We start from the raw sequence: 19,259 nt of genomic DNA, 5'->3' as shown, positions 1-19,259 counted from the left end.
GCTCATACTGATTGTAGCTTTACTCCTTCCTCTGATGATATAACCAATAACAAACTTATGGTTCTCAGAGACATCCTGAGAGTCAGATCAGCTGATTATAAATGTCCTCTATCAAAAGAGGTCTTCATTAGTTTGCCAAATGGTACATAATTGAGGCACCAACTTATAAAAATGTATTTTTGCATGACAAAAACAAACTTAATTAAATAACCTTTTGGCAGTTGTATGAAAGACAATTTCTGGCACCAAATGCAGGCAAACATACTACTTAAGAGTCAAATATTTAGGACCTCAGGCCATGACTAGAAAGCCAGGAAGTCTCCGGCAGAAATTTAAAGTATTAACCACAAATCATATTCATTGGACACATTCAGCAGACTACTATTTCAGCCTGAGGACAACTCACTGCTTTGACGCTCTTTATAATTTCACAGATGATTATTATTCCCAGAACTGTACACATTCTGGATTAATGATTAATTGAGACCATTGCAAAGCTTCTAAATAATAATCCTGAGGTACAGGACACATACTCATCGCATAGATTATGTCTACAAACAAATACACAGGCAGGTCTCTTTGATTGCACCTCTCTTGTATTTCATTAGAGCCCAGGTGCTGCTGGCCTGAGGGGCTGTCAGAGGGGAGTGTTGATACACGATTAGGTGTGGATGGAGGTAAAGGAGAGAGAGGGGTGTAAAGAAAGAAACTGTGTGTCTGTGTGAGACAAACAGCTTGGAAGACATTTCAAGCACTGCACTGCAGAACACAACATATGTACACAATGTAGCTGGCTCTGCCTCAGTCAAATCAACTCGTATCACACACAGGTTTTCAAAAATGGGATTCTAAAGCTCTCTGATCACGCATGCTTTTTAATTTATGTTCTATTTGGCAGACAAAATTCAAAACATGGGTGACAAGAAGGGAGGACATGATTCCTACCATTTATGAAAGGGATTTTTGTTAGAATTAAGGTAGAAGTAAACAGCATCCTGTCCAGTGACCACAGGAATCAACAGGAATGATCAACACATTCCATAAGAAGTGGCTAAGCTCTACCAGATCACTCCAATTTACAGGAAAGAATATGGACATTATGAGGCAACAGCAACTGACCTTCCCCTGCTGGAAGATTCTTGCTGAGGTGATAAAGTAAGCACAGCATTACAGTTCCTGTTTGGGTAATGTTCAAGACTGCAAATGTCTTTTTGTGTGAGCTTGTTTGTATTATAACAATACCTGCATGAGACAACAGCCTTCTCCTTTAGCACTCACAAAAAGGCCTGTGGGGATACTGGGGATCTGAAAAATGAAAGAGAGACAAAAAAAGAAGAAAAGAAGAGACTCAGATTGGGCAGGACAAGGTGAACGAGTCATTTATCAAGTGAATGAATGGTGTAGGCTGCTGCATTGTCATCAGTGGTTGCCTGGCTAATAACCATCAGGGCTTAATTGTCCTTAATTGTCCTTATTTAAGCTGACATCAGTGATCACAATGAAGGAACATGTCCATCAGAAAGAAGGTACTACACTCTGACCTGAACCACCCTAACCCATGGGGCACTTGTGCATGCATGGCAGCACTGACCTGTCGCCACAGTGCCCTGGCCAGTGTCATTCATGCCCACACTGTCAGGTTTGTAACATGTGTGCAAACAGGACAATAAAACACAGCTATTAAATCAACAAACCAACAGGGTACTTTAGGGGAGTCCAGGGCAGTTATGCCTGATTTGGTTTGGAAGGATAAACAGATCCTGGCTACTAAACAGCCAGAAATAGATACACAGAAATGAATGTTTAATGCCAGTGTTCTTCTACATAGATGCCAACCAATCACTGTAAGCAAGAGGGAAATGTTTCTAAATCGCAAGAATGGGGGTGTCTCTTAAGTGAAATGTCCTCTCTGAAGTACTAGCACTGAGAAAGGTTTGTCAGCCTAGACAAACAGGGTGGCTCTTCTTGCCATATGAAAGCAAAAACAAAACAACAAGAACAACACTAAGGATTTATATTATGCATTGTTTCCATTGGTGGGACTACCTTAGCCTTCTGAAGGAGCTTCTTGTTTTCCCTGTTGAGTTCAAAGTTCTCTTGGAAGTCGAGGTTGGTGGAGGCCAGTGAGATGGTGAGGTTGACTCCTCCCATGTAGGACAAGATGGCGTACTCTGACAGAGCCTGCAGGGCCACACACGTGTCCTGGAACAGCGGGTTTTAGAGAAGTCATTTTTACAGTGATCCAGCCTCAAGTGTCTGATCCAAACAAAAGGAAAAGCCAAAGAAACACGGGTACCTGTGTCGAGGAGAAACCGCCCAAGGCATTCCTCTGCTGAGAGAGCCATTTGACCACAGGCAGAGCCGAAGCCACATCCCCCAGGAGCGTGTAGGTCAGAAGACCATAGCCTGTCATCTCCACCTCTGCTGACACCACTGGGAACGAACAAGAACTGATTCCAAAGATTCTCATTTGGATTTAGCATTTTATTTTAGAGAATTTAAATAGGAAGGTTACTGGATGTATTAGTAGGATGGATTGATGGATGTATTAGTAGTTGTACAATATGTATACCTGACTGAGAGAGGCCATCACTGAAGCCCATGAAAGTGTCCTCATCTGTCATGGTGCTGCCAGTCAGACTCCAGTGGGTGAGCCCATCTGCAAAGACATCAAAGTGAGATGAAGACAAAGAGATTGCAGCTCCTGTAATCAAACCTTTCAGCAACTATGCAACCATGTTTCTTCACTGTACTTTGCAAATAGAATTATTGTAATCAAGTAAGAACAGTTTTGTGTTCTTCTCAATTCAGTCAGATTTGCCACAAAAAACAAAGTCAGTCAAGAGGAAGAGAAGGACATGGCCAAAGGAAACCAGCAGTGAGATAAGAAGAGGAAAGGAAGGAACGGACTGAAACACTGCTGAGGACTACAGCAGCTGCTTTCACAGTACTTTCTGTCCTACATCTTGTATCGATTGATACCAGTTTTGTGCTGATGCAAAGATCTGATCAGAGAAATCAGCCATATCTGTTTACATGTCTGTCTATTCTTACTGTTATTTCTTTGAAACTTTAGTCTAGTTGTTACAGACAACTTTCACTCAACATGTTTGTGTATCTATTGTCCATTACCTGCTTGTCAATGAATGAACCTCCAGCGATTTGTTATTTATGCTTCTCACATTGATGAGTGTGGCAGTACCTTGTGTGATGGCCATGTGGTTGAGGCGGCGCAAGGCCAGCGTGGCGTAAGGGCTGCGTAGCAGAGCCAGGGCGTACGCAGACAGGGCTGAGGTATAAGGGTCATCAGCAGAGTACGTGTTGCTCTCCAGGAAATCCTTGGCCTTGGCCACTGCTACCTTCTCCTCCTGGACCAGGACAGCATGTTAGAAAAAACAGATGAACACGTAGCAGTAGTAATATTCAGCAGCTTCTAAGACTCTGCAAAACAAGATTTTCTGATTTAGTAGTGCTGTACCAAATAAAAAGATAAGTACAAATTCTTTTCTGAGCGCGACATTGACAGAACAAAGGCCACTCAGCAGATCAACCTGAAAACTGTGAATGGTGGTGTGATGGTTCCATGGCACTTAACAAAACAAAATTTCAAAGTAACAAAAGCTTTTAAGAACTCTTTTTATTTCACTGTTTTCAGCTTTAAAATAGCTTCATAATGACTGTCAGATTATGATACAAATCAATATTTTACAATAAGTACAGTACAAAACACAATGTCTTTCATTTTTGTACAGTACTGACATTGCTTTTATAATAATGTGTTTCTCTGCTGTGGTGACATAATTTCCCAGGGATCTTCAGAAATGCCTCTTACATGACCTTTGGCATACATTTTCGAAAAACACTCAGCCACCCAAAAACACACATACAGTAAGGTATAATGTATATATCATCGTCACCATCGTCCACTTCATCATTCAACTGTTTAGGGGCTCCCATGCCCAAAACCATAACCATTTCAACCAGATGCAGTTACTGAATAAACATTCATTTTGGGCATTAAAATGTTGAGAGTTGACTTTCATCTTCTGCAGATATGACCTTCCCTATCATCTGTGAGATGACAGGCTTTCAGAACCACTCACTGTAATTGCAGCAGTCTTTTAATTAAATGAAATTAAAAAGGGATGGAGGTTCTGCTTTGAAAAAACAGACTGGGGAAAACAGAAAAAACAGAAAAGAGAAAAATAAAAATGCAACTGGGGTGCCTTACACAGAATTTAAATGGCTCTGCATGTCAGCTTAAATCCTTTGATTAAGTCTAAAACATGATTAGATATTAGTTTAGCAGCACAAATATGAGTGGGCTGACTGCCAACACATCCATCTTCACAACCACCAGGAATGCAGTGGTACATCCACACATGATCCAGGCTGGTAGGATTGGCTACAGGAGTAAGTGGTTTAAGTGGGACACATACTGTAGTGTTGCCTTTGATGAATAAAATACTTGTTCTCTTTAACCTGCTGAAATTATCAAATTTCACAGCACTGCATTGAGTGTAGGTGACACATCATGAAAACCTTTTTTCAGTGGGTTTGTACAAGTAAGTACAGCCACCCAAAGCTCACCACTGAGGAGTGACTGTGGTGTGATGACTGCATACGGTGTTGTTTGATCGCTTACCTCTGTGTTTATCCCTGTCTCCAAGAGAGCTGCTACTACATAAGCTGTGAGTGAGATCTTCCCATGGATCCCTCCCTGTGGGGAAAAGGCACACATCTCTAGTTCTTCAGAACCTCATGAGCTTGGACTGACTGTTAGTTTTGAACTGACAACACTATTACACAAATATATGTAGATTCATACATTAACTTTGGTTAATTTTAGGACTGCCACTCTTAAGAAGTCTTAATCCAATTTGTCTCAGGGAATAAGAACTATCCCTGTCCATCTACATCACTTGACAACCTAAAATGCTTTAACCCCACCCACCATCTCATATCCACCAAGACTTACCTGCAGGTCTTTGTTGAGGATGCGTCCCATGGCAGGGAAGGAGCCATCATTCTGCTGATGTTTGATGAGCCAGGACTTGGCGGCACGAAGCTCCTCTGGATCAATGAAGATGAAACCCCGAGACTGAGCAAAAGACTTCAGCACAAATGCTGTCAACCTACAGGGAAGAGAAATGGAGGTGGAGGGGTGAAACAGCTAATGATGGGTGAGGGTGAAGGAAGCAGATAAGAGAGGAGAAACTATCAAGTTTGAAAGCAATCATGTTTTCAACAGAGCAAGAAGGTCACATTCTTTCAGTCTGTCGTCAGATGGTGAAGGGGGGCTACTAGGAAACAGTGGAGATGGAGGGATGTTTTTGTCAGAGAGGGCTGGTATGTATAGATGGATCTGATGAAATGGAAAAAGACAGGAAGTGAGCAGGGGAGCAGATGGGTGCGGCAGGTTTTGATCACCGCTAAAGGATGAGACAGCTGTGCAAATGTGAAATCTCAAACTGGCCAATCAAGTACGTTTCAGCATGTGAGTTGAAGATTCCCCAAAGCATTTCTCAACTTATACAATCACAGATCCCTTGAAGGTTGTCAATTTTGCTGGCCTGAGAGTGCAACTAAAAGTTTATGAGCAGTGGTTTTAGAGAGCCATGGTGAACAAGAACCAGGGGGAACCGAAGTCAGCCCTTGGGGGCAGGGCTGAGACAACAGAAACACGCTAATTCATAAACAACAGACCTTTCGCTAGTAGTTAAAAGCTGCACTCTTTGGACAGCAACACCTCAGTGACAGCAAGACATCCCATTACAGCATCCCAAACCACAACTGACTTAGAGGATGAGGCAAGCTGCTCACCATAAAAAGAAAGAAAACACGAGATGGAAACAAAGAAATAAACAACCAGATCATACTCTAGTTTCTCAGCGCAGCTCGTAAGTGAAAGCACAGTCCAAGCAAAAGCACCAGGGAGATGAGTAAGAAAAAAAAGAACCTTGCTCTCATAAAGCGAAACACTAAATCTTCTCTGGCTGAAACTTGGACATTACACCTCCCCAGAGACAAAACTAGGGTCAAAGCTGCAAGCCTGATGGAATTTTTATAATGTTAATATTGTGTCACAGGCTTTAAATCTCAGGCCCCAGGGAAAGGTACTGGAAAGTGTAAATATGATTTAGTTTGGGGAAGGAAGGAAGCACTAGACAGGCTCACTTCCATCACTCGGCCCTTGGTTGGGATCACTGCCTTCTCCCCCTGCACTTTTTCTTTCTCCTGTTTTCCAGCTTCTCACTCCCACATTCCTTCTCTGAGTTACCCTTATCCAGCCCCAGACTTCAAAGGGTAGATCTGATGGAGCTTTTAAAGACAATATATGTGTATGCTCCATGATAAAGTCCAAGTTGATAAGTTTAAAGGGGAATCTTGGACGTAGAGAATGTGTTCCATCCTCCTGATTAAGTGTATTTTTCCTTCAGCTATTTTAGACGTTGCTAGTGTGTTGTTTTAGAAAGCACCCAGAGGTACATTACTTAAACTTAGATTAAACTGGATTAGAACAACAAATTACAAATGAGGGGTCAGGGTTAGATCATAAATTATGTGCTACTGCTTACTGTACTCTTGCAACCAAACTGGAAAATTAGATCAAGGTACCAGTAACGTTAGCAAATGTCTGCCTGTGGCTGAGTATTTCTCTACATCCATTCGGTGGATATGTCTGTATTTTCAGATCTAAGAATTAGTGCTGCAGGCTGTTTGTGAATGACAGCTTTGTGACAAGTTGGCATGATTTGATATTTAGTGAACATATAGACCATTGCAGGCTTTATTATTACAAATAAATACCTCTACAATGACTAATAGCCATGCTATAGCAAAAGAAGCTAGAAACATCGGCTTACCAGTTTGGCACAGGACTGGAAAAGAAGTGATTATTATCTTAATACAGCAGCAGATATTCGTTCTTTTCAGTCTCTAGTATTCGGTCTCTGGGCAGACATAAATGCCTTGCCAGCCTCAAAATGCTGAGTTAAGGACTGAGATTGTCAGAGAAAATGAGGGAGCAAACTTTTGACAAGTTTGTTAAAAGTACATTTTTAGTTTAGGTATGACCTCAGCTTTCTCCTTGTCCTGATGAGGAAGAACATATATGAAAATGTGACGGCTTCCCTTGTTGGTCTTTTTACCTAGTTTGTGAGATAAGCTCCCTCGGTCACCCTATCTGGCATTTCAAAAAAAATAAAAAATTCACAGAATGACTATAACTCACGTTAGGAATTATGGATAGGATTAAAATTAAGATTTGGCAAGACAATTTCCCGTTTTATGCTTTTATTTTGGTTGATGCACTACCTGCATATTCACTTTATGTTGCCCCTCTTTATTTTCAGGTTCTACCCTGCCTTCCCTTTGTGTTTTCCCACCACACCCATCTACACCTGCCTCTTATCAGCTCATCAGACCTCCTGCTCTTACACTCTGACTGGAGTTGCTGTAGTTACCAAACTGACTCTGTTCTGTTTGCATGTAGACTCTCCAGCTTCTGTGCTGTGCATTTACCGCTTGCTGATTCTGGTGTTTTTTTGGCACAGTTACTGGTAGTCTGCTTATGCCCACTGTGTTCTTCTGAAATTTGTACAAGTCCAACTATGCTAAGGTTTGTTGAGAAAGAGACGCAGGGCAATTCAGTTAATGAAGAATCTTTGCCTGCTGCCTTGGCTTGATTATTGTCTAAACTCTACTCTGCTAAGGATAACTTACTTTTAGAAAGAGACTGAGTACTGTGGTTAATGGAGAAACTTTGAGGAATTCAGGCTCTGAGATGAGATGGCTACCCCTGCCCACCAAACCATTACTGCCAGTCCTTGTCATTACGCTCAGTCTTTCCATTAGATTGTCAATTGTTGCTCTGATACATTTTTACTTTTAGGCAGTGAATGCACTGCTTATAAACTGTGGAGCTAAAACAAAAGCTGGGCTTGTTGTTGGTGAAATCCTAATAAAGGGCCGGATGTAGGTTCTATGTTGTGAGTGCACTTGTTTGCCCGGGTGCCAAAGACAACGCCAAACAGCTGCTTGTTACATCCTCATATCCTCTAAGTCATCAGGTGAAGAGGGAATGGTTTCCATGGCAGTTTAATGTTACTAATTACACTCAGGTAGTGAGTCATTAAGCGGCATACCCCACTTGTTTTCTAGGCCATGTCAAAAACGAGGTAAAACGCCACTTGCTAAAGTAGTTCCAGCTAACTTATAACACTGTCTCCAATAGTGGTATTAAGAGCTTGTCCATGGGGCCAGAGCAGCATGGCTCCACTCTGTGCCATGGATATGAACCCTGACTGCAAATAACAGCTTTGCCTACTTCAGGAATCCAACTGTGCAGTTTGTTTATGATTCCCTGTGGTTTATATAACCTGCTGCTTCACAGTGTTAACTCTATTAAATATGATACCCACCTCAGGTCATAAATCCACCAGATGTGTACACATTGTGTTAGGGCCTCAAAATGCAAGCAGCTAAGTTCCCCACTAAGAAGGCTGATTTCAATTTTATAAATATTATGAGATGGTTCCGTCTGCCTGCCTACCCCCAGAGAGTGTGAACATGAAATAAACACTTGAGGAAAAACTCACCAGTGATTTAAACACACCAGCAAGAACAGAATCATATGAACACAGTGTATTGATTAAAAAAAAAAACCTTCATTGTTTGTTTTGTTTGTAAATGATATTGGGAATAATAATGGATAGCTAATGAGACATGAGCAGTTTGTTGACACCTATGGTGCTATTGTTTCTCCTCATTAATACAATCAACAGATCTCTACTTTAAAGATACAATGGAAAAGAAAACTAACAGTGGTTTGATGAAATTGTCAGTTTGTCAACCCTTTATCAAAAATGTGAAATAGTTGAAAGGGCAAAAGATAAATAAGGACATTTATCATTTTTACTGCAAAGAGAAATAAAATTATTTTAAGCGGTGGGAGACATTTGTTGTAGTTGGAAATTAGTAAATTGTATGCTTTTGATATAGGAAAAAATGGCTCCTCCAATTTAATATTCAGCCAGATGTGGTTATAATGCGGATAAAAAGAAAAATTAGTGATAGTTTTTGTCTGGTAGTTTGCTTGAGATGTGTTTTTATGGATACAAAAGTTGTTTTTTGTTTCATTTTATCAAAATAAAAGGGGAAAATCTTTAGTGTTTTGGACAGTAACCTCTCCTCCTGTTCAAGATAAAGAATGTGTCTACAGCTAAGTGTTTGGCTGGTATGAGGTGTGTAACCCTGCACAGCTACACCTACAATGACTTACCACATACTGCCAGAGGAATCCCTTTCTCCAAAGGCACTGTAGGATCCATCCTGCCGTTTGTAAGTCAGTTGTCTCTGGTAGCCTGGATATGAATAAAGAATGGGTGAGGTGGTGGGAGAGCATGAAATTACAGAAGAATTACCAAATATATTTACAGAGCCTCTAAAGTATGTTAAAAATTAACTTTTTATTCATATCCATTACTGCAGAAAATGCACAAAACAGATTGTTACTGCTGTGTGACACATGTACACTAATTGCAAAGGTCGAACAAACAAATAACAGACTGGCAAAGGTGTCCAGTAGCTCCACACTGTGACAAAGTGGGTGATTCTAGCACAAGCCAATTATATTGTAAACAAAACATTTAGTTATTATGAAAATAAAATCACATTTGTTCCTGTAATTTAGAAAGCTCAGTAGCTGTATTCCCAGTCAATGTGGGGGTGGTGAGAGTAACTGTTCAACGCATTTACATCAAACTGCAAGGTGGCCTGTCCCTTGCACAGCACATGATTTAAACCAATTTACATGGAGTGCATCAGGAAAGAAAGTTACTAAAAGACAGATTAGATTACAAGTAATCAAGAGCAAAGTGTCCAAAACTCAAACCATATCTCCCTGACATATAAAGCTTATCTTTAACCCACTGCGATAGGTCTGCATTAAAGGTTTCAACCATGGGTACAATGTGTTATAGAAACAAGAATGTAGTTGTGTTGCAGTTTCTTCACCTTGTAGCAGGTAGTCAATTGCTTCATTCTCAACCTCAGGGCTGAGCTGCCTGGTCTTCTGCAGGTACTTGAGAACAAAAACATTGGGGGCAAAGTGGATCATGTTTTGCTCACCACACCCAAAGGGCAGCCTCAACAGTTTGTCCAGGTTATTTAGGGTTGGCCCCATTACGTCCCCTGGAAAAAGATACACACATTCCCAAACATTGCTTATTCACACTGAAAATGCACTGTATTTTCATTCTGCTCAAATGAAGGCTTGACTGCTTTATATAAGCCAAAGCTTTATTGATGTAAATATGAGTACAGTAGAAGTAATAAATCAGCAAATGTATCTTGCACACAATAAATAATATGCACACATTAAAATGTTTACCAATCATAAATGCAGTGGCCTTCTCAGATCCAGGCACCATGTTGTGAGGGACTCCCAGAGTAAAGGCCTCATTGTGGTTCTCCTCAGAGTCTTCCTTCCTCCAGATTTTAAATTCTCCAACTGAGCCCCACCCTGTTGAGAAGCCTATGTGACGCACCTGGATGGACAAACAATTTATTTTTAAATTATCTTTAAAGATAAATTACCGTACCTTGTATATAAATGCCAAAAAATTGTCAAACCTGTCCAGAGAATTGGCCCATCCAATGAAGGATCACTGATTCATTGGAAGGATGTGAACCATGGCCCACCTAGAGAGAGTAATACAGACAGGTTCTTCTGGAAGAATACACATTTGTAATTACTAGTCCATCATACTGACTGTGTTGTTTTAATTCTTTGGTCAGAATGCAACTGTTCCCGTTACGGATCAGTACAAAAACAGAAAATTTGACAATTCAGTGAACCCTCTTTAAAAAGAAACTGGTGCTGTTTTTGGACTACCTCACATCGTGTCCTGATAGCGGCACTCTGTGCCAGTGATGCTACTGTGACTGCAACACATGATCATAATGCAAACATACAAACAGACCCACATAGCACACATTTCATCTGCAGTATTAGAGTTTAATTTTGTAATGACATTAAACCAAGGACCATGCACAGCTGAGACCCACAACTTATCCACCCCCAAGAAAATAAATGAATCTTACTGGATCATAATATCCATTGTTTAATGCTGGCTTTCAATTGCAGCCTTTGGTGAATGGTGCAAGGCTAATGCTAAGTCTGGGACCAGAGAGCAGTGTTGCAGCCAGTGAGTGCCATGCAAGCACCAGGCTATTGGTCACAGAGTGTCCTCAGTGACAGGAGCCTGTGATCTTATAGGAAGGCACACAAGTAAAGGTGGCGCCAATCCACCTAACATTCTACACTTGAAAAATAGTATTTTTCTTCTGTACTTCCTTCATCTCCTTACCTGTATCACGCCCCCCTTCCAACTGATCCAGAAGCAGCGGAACTCATCCCAGGAGAGAATGCCTGGTGTAGAGGCACTGACCAGGGGTTCGCCCATCTTACCCAAGGAGATCCAGGAGCGAGTGTTTTGCCTACCCCCAAGTACAACCTCTAGCATCTCTGCACTGTCATGGGGATTAGCCGAGAGAGCAAAATGGGCATCGTTGTGGGTCTTCACTGCCACCTGGAACTGGTTCATCCTGGCCGGCTTTTTCACATACTGATACTCATACTTGTTCGGGGTGGAAATGTGGATCCTCTCTGACAAAAAGAAATACAAAATATTCTCAGGAACTAACTAATTATCAACAGTCTACTGGTATCATCATTATGCCTCTGCGCCAACGAGGCCTAATGTTTTTGGGTTGTCAGTATGTATGACATGTATGTATGTAGGATGTATGTCAGTCTGGCACATTCTTGTGAACAAGATATGTCGAGAAAGCCTTGAGGGAATTTCTTCAAATTTGGCAAAAATGTCCACTTGGTTTCAAGGATGAGCTGATTAGATTTTGGTGGTCAAAGGTCAAATGTCAAGGTCAGTGCCCTCACATCTGCCCCATTCCTGTGAATTTCACTGGTTGATGGAGGAATACAACTGCAAAGCAGTAATTATTCATTTATAAAATCATTTAATGAGCGTTTTTAGGGACCGGATATTGCAAAAACTATGATATCCCAGCAATCTCTCAAATATGGATATAATATAATAATATATCAATACGGAACAGAGGAAAATGTATCTGCACTGACCATTGGGACAGAAGAAGACACTGTAGGTATATTCTCTGGGCAGGCCTTCTGGCTGCACGGAGGATGGGAAGAGGAGAAAGTGTTATAGCAAAGAAAAGGTGAAAACATTACAATAAAACATGAAATAATGTATTATATCAACAAAATGATAATGTTAAACAAATACAATATACAAAGTAAACTTTTTAAAATTAAGTGACATTGATCAATATCAGCTTTCTTACCTCTACTAGGACAGTCCTGCGAACATAATCCAGGCCAATCGGAGTCCTTCTTTCGTCCAAGTCATTGCCTGTTTTGCTCGTCTGAAGTCCATCTGAACAGCAGCTTGGTTCACTGTAGGCAATGGCACGAGCTGTTGGGGCAGCATAAAGCAGAAGGAGACTTCCTTGCTTCAGTTCTGTCACAGAACTTTATCACCCTTTCTGGTTGTCTAGAATGTCTGTGGAGTGTCACCCAAAAACCAGATGCTAGCTCCCTGACAAGCAATAGTTAACCAAGGACCATGGATCAAAGACAGGCATCTGTTTTTCCAGCCTAACAGCCTAACCACTGCATGACTGCAAAACATGTTCATGAGCAGCCATACCTTGAAGCCCCAGCCCTTTAAATTCATCTTCCCATCTTGCTTGGTTCTACTGACACTTTAAATTACATTGATGCTACTGAATATTTTTTAAAACAATATTAGTTTGGTGACTGCTGGACATTGTTTTGATGTTTGGCAATCTCAATCTCATGGCACATTCGTCTGTAGTACTAGTAGTAGTACTACATATGGGTGGATTTCATCAAAAACTACCTCATACTCATGGTGAGGTCACAAATCACTAACTGCTGCATGATGCGTTACCGGGGTATTAGTGGGTCGTCCCCTAACCATAGGGGACTCCAGTCTATATGCTGAAGTGTCCTTGGTCAAGACACTGAACCACAAGTTGCCCCTGGTGATATCCCCACTGTGTGAGGGTGGGTGAATAGGCTACTAGTAAAGTGCTTTGACTGTGCTTCCTTTCATAGAAAAGTGCTTTTTGCCATTTACCACCTCTGTCTTTCAGGTATTTATGGTCGTCACTCATAACATCTATTACACAGGACAAACATGTCTGTAAGAGGACTCCTAGTTTTCTTGCTGAGGAGCACAGTGGAAATGTGGCCCTGTGCCAGTGGTGTCTCTTTGTTTCTGTGTATTGAGAGGGAAACACAAGGGGCCAGGGGACTAGGAGTGGGGCCATGGGGGGCCCATTTACTGCCAGTGACCTGCAAACTCATCAACATGTCACTGAGTGCCACAGCACAGCTCCGGTTGCTCCCCCATTGCTGACCTGCTTTGTTCTCATGTGTGCTCTGGGTGAGTGATCAGATCACATACAGCTCTGCTCACCGGCCAGCAGAGCTGTCCTCAGTCAAAGGTTTGCCTTTTTGGAAGACATCACACTGAGGAGACTGTTGTCCTGGTGAAAGGCTGCTGTTGTTTTTCCAGTGCTATGCCACTTTATGATTCAAGAACAACCTATCGAACGTGTATCATTTACTCAGAATCATTTTTTCACAGCAAATGCTCACACATTAACTTGTTTCTCACATGTGACAGGACATTAAATAGCACATCCTGAATGTATACAATCTATTTCATATGCTTTATACTGTATCTAGTACATAATGTTGTTGCACTGATATAAAGTTCTGTTCCATGTGTTTCACAGTAATACAACTGAACAAAAATGAAGATGCACGGCTCTAGAAAAATGTTTTTGCCAGTTTTGCAAAAAGGGACAAATAACCTGACCATCCATCCATTATCTATACTGCTTAGTCCCAAACGGGGTCACGGGTAGCCTGACCAACAAACCTGAATTTGCCCCAAGACTCCAATGGCACTGCTATGACATAACAGCAAAATATTATATGTTTCATAATAAAAATAATTTAGGAAGAATAACATTTTACTGCCACTCTGACAATATAGTATTTAAATGAATTAATTTTTCATTTGACTGTGCTCTGTTAGTACCTGTGATGTTGGCAGACCCCAGTTCAGTGAAAGACAACACAATGGATGTGGGAGTGGCCTCTCCAGGAGCAACACACTTCTTCCTGGTAAGATGGTGCTTTCCAGGGTGGCCAACAAACTTGATGCCTTTTGGAACTGAGACTTTAACATGAACCTGTGAGAGGGTAGGGGACAAGGGAATAGAAGAGCAGAGGCAAAGAGAGCAAAGGAGAGGAGAGGAGAGGAGAGGCTGCAGTGAGATCATTTCTGCCAGGCACACCCCTCCCTCATATAGCGTGTTCTCCTCAAAGCTCTGAAAGCAAGGGAGAATTTTTAAATCACAACGTGAATTTTCCAGGCTCACTGACTCATTCTTTTCTATCTCCCTGAAGGATGAAGTTCCACTCATCATTCAATTTTCACAGAGGGCTTAGTAATGCGGTGGGATCTTTTAAATGTTCTTTATCCACATGCCACGAGTTGTAAATAACTGAGCAGAAAATGTAGGGATGACATGTTGCTGGGATTGGACATAAAAGGAAGGGCTACTCTGGTTGGCATAGTCACCTAACATGACATCAGGGCAGCACACGCACAGGCCATTTAAAAAGCTCATCTGCAAAAATCATGATGTCATTTGTTTGGAGTGCAGGATGGACCCATTTAAGGCCAAGATAGAGCTTAGAGGGCTCTTCAGAGTCAGAGCTGAGACATGCTTCTGGGCTAATGTCATATCTTCACATTACAAACTTCTGCTTCCTTTGGGCACAATTTCCAATCCATGTGTAGCCCTGGGCCAACATCTACAGTTATCCTATAATAATAATCCTTGTCCTGTTTATCAGCACTTCACTAAATACAAAAATTTAAAAAATTACACATTGCCTATAATTCTTCAATTATTATGTTTAACATTATTATGGGTTGTATTTACTTCATATTGCAATTCTCTCATTTGTAACAACTTTTGCTACTTTAGTTTACTCTGTCAATATGGCAACTGTTTTATATCTCTCCATCCTCGAGGAGGGCTCCCTCCTCTGTAGCCTTTCCTGATGAATATCTCCCTTCTTTCCATTTTAAAGGACTTCCTTGCCTACAGTAAATGTGTCTGTTTTTCATTTACATGTAAGAAATAGACTACTTAACCTTCCTACCTTCCATGCAGCTGATGCATTGCATTTAGTTCACTACACTATGAAATTTAATTTTCTGAGACTTCACAATGGCTTGAGTCAGGTTAACTGTAGCAGTGAAAATGTTTTGCTTTCATTTGTTGTTGGTTTATCCTTTTTACCTTTTCGCTCCAAATTTTAAGTGATCACGTTATCATGTTTGGTACTGCTAACATCCAAGAAATACAGTATATAGACTGAATGTGTCCTCTCCGATATAAAATGAAATCACTGGCTGCTAAGATTCACTGGCAGCAAGAAGTTTCACCAATAATACACCAGAAACACCATAATACACACCGGGTTTAACACTGTCAGGCCAGATATTAGCTACACATTAGTGCTCCAACCAGACAGATTTACAAATGCTGCATGGCCACCATAAACCAGGACATACATGTATTTAATAAAGATTTGTGCATCCTTCTTCTCGATGATGTGTTCATAGACGCCTTGATGGTGTGTAGATGAAGCAGAGCATATGAGTGGAGTGGAGCGGTAAGAATTTCCGGTTCTTGCTCAGGGAGCTGTTTGCCCGCTCCGCTCATTATCGCTCAGCGCTCAAATCAGATTACATCCTGCTCCACTTAAATCAGGGAAAAAAGGGGACCAAAATGATTTCAAATTATAGTGAGGCCTATGTAACAAGGAATATAACACAGAAAGCCATATGTAAAATTCAACAAATCAATAGGCCTAATTAAACAAAAATATGCAGTACACCTGTATGACATTTCAGTTTCCTTTTTAAAGTACAGTGGGTATAGACAAGAATCGCCCCCTTTAAATTATTAAAATAATTTTGTTGCTTTGCAGCCTGAAATGAAGACAGACAGTTTTTGTTTTATCCAGCTGTATTTACTTAGTGCAACTTATAACATCCAAATGAAAAATATACCACCACCATATCAGGAAAAAAAAAATTAAAAAATTAAAATTCAAAAACAAAATCACTGAGTTGGAAAAAGGATCACCCCCTTGTGTCAGTATTTTGTTGAACCACCTTTTGCTTTATTACAGCCTTTAGTCTGTTGGGATATGTCTCTACTAACTTTGCACATTTAGACTGCAATGCAATATTTACCCACTTTTCTTTGCAGAACTGCTCAAGTTCAGTTAAATTTGATGGTGACCATTTGGGGACTGCAGTCTTCAAGTCATTCCACAGATTTTCAGTGGAGTTTAAGCCTGGGCTCTGCCATGCAAGCACATTCACCTTTGTCTCCTTCAACCACTGTGTGGTCATTTTTGCTGTGTGCTTTGGGTCACTGTCATGTTGGAAGGTAAACCTTCTTCCCATTGACAACTTTCTGGCAGAAGGCAGCAGATTTTCCTCAAGAATTTGATGCCATTTTGCCCCATCCATTTTTCCTTCTATCCTGACAAGTGTTCCAGTCCCTGCTGCACAGAAACACCCCCCAAACAGGATATTACCACACCCCATTTGTTACTGTAGGAATGGTGTTACTTGGATGGTGAGGTGTATTGGATTTCCGCCAGACATATCGCTTGGTGTTGAGGCCAAATAATTCAATTTTAGTCTCATTTGACCATAACACCTTTTTCCATGTGGCCTCAGAATCTTCAAGGTGTGTTTTTGACAAAGCTCAGTCATGACTGCACATGGCCTTTCTTGCAACCCTCCCATACAAGCCACATTTGTGGAGAATTTGTCAGGTCCGCTCAGCGCGACCTGCCTCTCTTCCACCTTTCTTTCCTCTGCTCTCTCGATCTTGCGGGCTCTGCACCTCAGCTGTGTTGCATTCCAGTAATTAGCGACTCGTTTGTCGGTGCGCACTGCTGGGGTGCATCCTAGTGATTACCTGTCCTCCTTATTTATACCTCTGGCAGACGCTCCGTCGTTGCCAGAGCATTAACTATCTACCTTACCTAACTCCCATACCCCGTAACAGACATAGTTTCGTGGTATGTATTATATGTCATTTTGTTTTCCACGCTGACAGTTCCTGTGCTGTGGATTTCCGTTTTCGTTCGCCTACCCTCCTGGTTGGCTTGTCTGTTCCCTTGTCCGTTCTGATCCTCCTCCTCTCCTGGTTCCTGCTGTTACCCTGTCTACTCCCTTGGTCGTCCTGTTCTCCTCAGCCGTCTTTGCTCAGCCCTGTTGTATGTATTCATTGACTCTATTCCTTTTGTATCCCCACCATTAAACCACCATTTTTACTAGCACCTGGGTCAGCGGTCTTGAGTCCAACCTCAGTTCTCCCTCACCCTCCTGGTGAGGGGGACTAACCATAACAGAATTTGTGATGTTGTCACATACACACAATGACCACTCTTTGTCATAAATTCCTGCAACTGCTTCAGAGTTGCTGTAGGCCTCTTGGTAGCCTCTCTGAGCAGTTTGGAGCGATGTCCTAATCCAGGGAGGCTCTGTGTTATACCAAATAGTTGTTATAAGTCTTATAAGTTGGCACTGAGTAAATACAGATGGATTCAGAGTTGCTGTCTTCATTTCAGGCTGCAAAGCAACAAAATGTGATTATTTTAAAGGGGGTGATTCTTTTCTATACCCACTGTACATTAGGAACTCTATTACTGAGCCTTCAATGGCTGATTTTTGGCTGAAAAGTGTTGGATGACTGTCCAAGACACAGATGCATTCTGGGTCAGGAGCAAAATTAGAGCAAGACATAGGGCGATGCTCCCTCCTTTTAAAAAAAGCTGCTCTGCCCAAAATCCCACAGTCCTGTACGCACTCCGAGATGAAGTGAAGATTGTACGACAATCAAACCAAAGAAACAAGCAAAGAAAGACCTCATGAAAAGAATGGCTATGGCCAGATCAAAATCAAACTTGTACAGTTAACTGTGGCAGTGATTTTGACTTTTCAAAACAGTGTGTGGTATGCCCTGGATAATGGTCAATAATAATGCATAATACACAGAATTTGTATTTTAAAACATGAAAACTGCACTCCAGTGTACTCATGCTACCTTTGCCATATTTAGGAATATGGCTCAAATGACCCAGCTTGTGAAGGCAACTGCTGATTAATCTTATGGTGCATTTACTTTGTCTGTTTGTCCTCTCATCCATCATCTTACCTCAGAACAGGCTGGTAGGTAGTTGTAGACAGTGAGGGGAACTTTGGTCTGCTCCCCTCTGATTAGGCTGTAGGGCAACGTAAAGTCAACAAAGAAGGACTTGAAGGTACGGAGCTCGGTTCTCTTCGCTAAACCCAGCCCCTTTTCTTCAGACAGGCCAATGGCTTCTGTCACCCATGTAGTGATTGAATCTGGCACGTCTAATTGCAGCTCAGCTTCTCCGGTCTCAGAGCTGTCAGTGACACATGTTGACATACAAATCTTATTTGGACAATGAGAAGATTTTAGTATGCTGCACAGACTTCAAGGACGGGCTTGATGAAACACTTATGTCAGCAGCACCCGTGTCAGCACCAACACCCTATCACCCCACAATAGATAGGTTTAAGGGACAGTCAGGTGTTGACCCAATCTGCTTCTTTGAATGAAACGAGCTGAGACCATTACTGGCAGCACATATTTTGTGTTTGTTTTGGTCAACTGTCACAAGACATAATAAACTTTACAAAACTGCATGCAAAGCATTCCTTCTGATCTAAGCTGCCCAAAATCCACTTTAAATCAACTTTTAAGGGAAATCAGAGACTTTTAGACTTCACAAGAAATTAAGCAGAACTGAAGTCCCATCCAAAGGAATCAAGCATATGTAAATCTATGGGCAGCTCATTTATGTTGGCTAAAAATGAATGGAAGGAGTTGTTAAGAAAGTGACAGTTTGTTCCAAGGTTGCTCAGCTTAAATGAGGCACCTTCACACCCAGAGGGGGAAAATGCTGGATGCTGCTACATGATGGAACATCTTTCTTCTCACACACAGGTTTAACTTGCACCTCTCCCTTCTTCTCTCATTCATTTTCACTCTTT

At 41.4% G+C, this 19,259-nt stretch overlaps 1 protein-coding gene across 1 annotated transcript in view; it reads right to left on the bottom strand.

Annotated features, from left to right (window-relative positions):
• Positions 1–19,259, bottom strand: part of cpamd8 (C3 and PZP like alpha-2-macroglobulin domain containing 8) — a 42,168-nt gene that overhangs the window by 11,269 nt on the left and 11,640 nt on the right. The window contains 16 exon segments of the mRNA XM_020607036.1: positions 1,243–1,305; positions 2,047–2,202; positions 2,297–2,433; positions 2,573–2,659; positions 3,203–3,368; positions 4,646–4,720; positions 4,979–5,135; positions 9,284–9,365; positions 10,018–10,194; positions 10,394–10,550; positions 10,636–10,704; positions 11,373–11,671; positions 12,164–12,215; positions 12,388–12,518; positions 14,178–14,331; positions 18,397–18,628. Coding sequence (XP_020462692.1) covers positions 1,243–1,305; positions 2,047–2,202; positions 2,297–2,433; positions 2,573–2,659; positions 3,203–3,368; positions 4,646–4,720; positions 4,979–5,135; positions 9,284–9,365; positions 10,018–10,194; positions 10,394–10,550; positions 10,636–10,704; positions 11,373–11,671; positions 12,164–12,215; positions 12,388–12,518; positions 14,178–14,331; positions 18,397–18,628 — 2,194 coding nt within the window.

Source organism: Monopterus albus, unplaced genomic scaffold, assembly GCF_001952655.1.
Source record: "Monopterus albus unplaced genomic scaffold, M_albus_1.0 scaffold83.1, whole genome shotgun sequence".
NCBI classification, from domain to species: Eukaryota; Metazoa; Chordata; class Actinopteri; order Synbranchiformes; family Synbranchidae; genus Monopterus; species Monopterus albus.
Note: the sequence above shows the minus strand (reverse complement) of the source record. Positions and strands in the feature narration are given on the sequence as shown.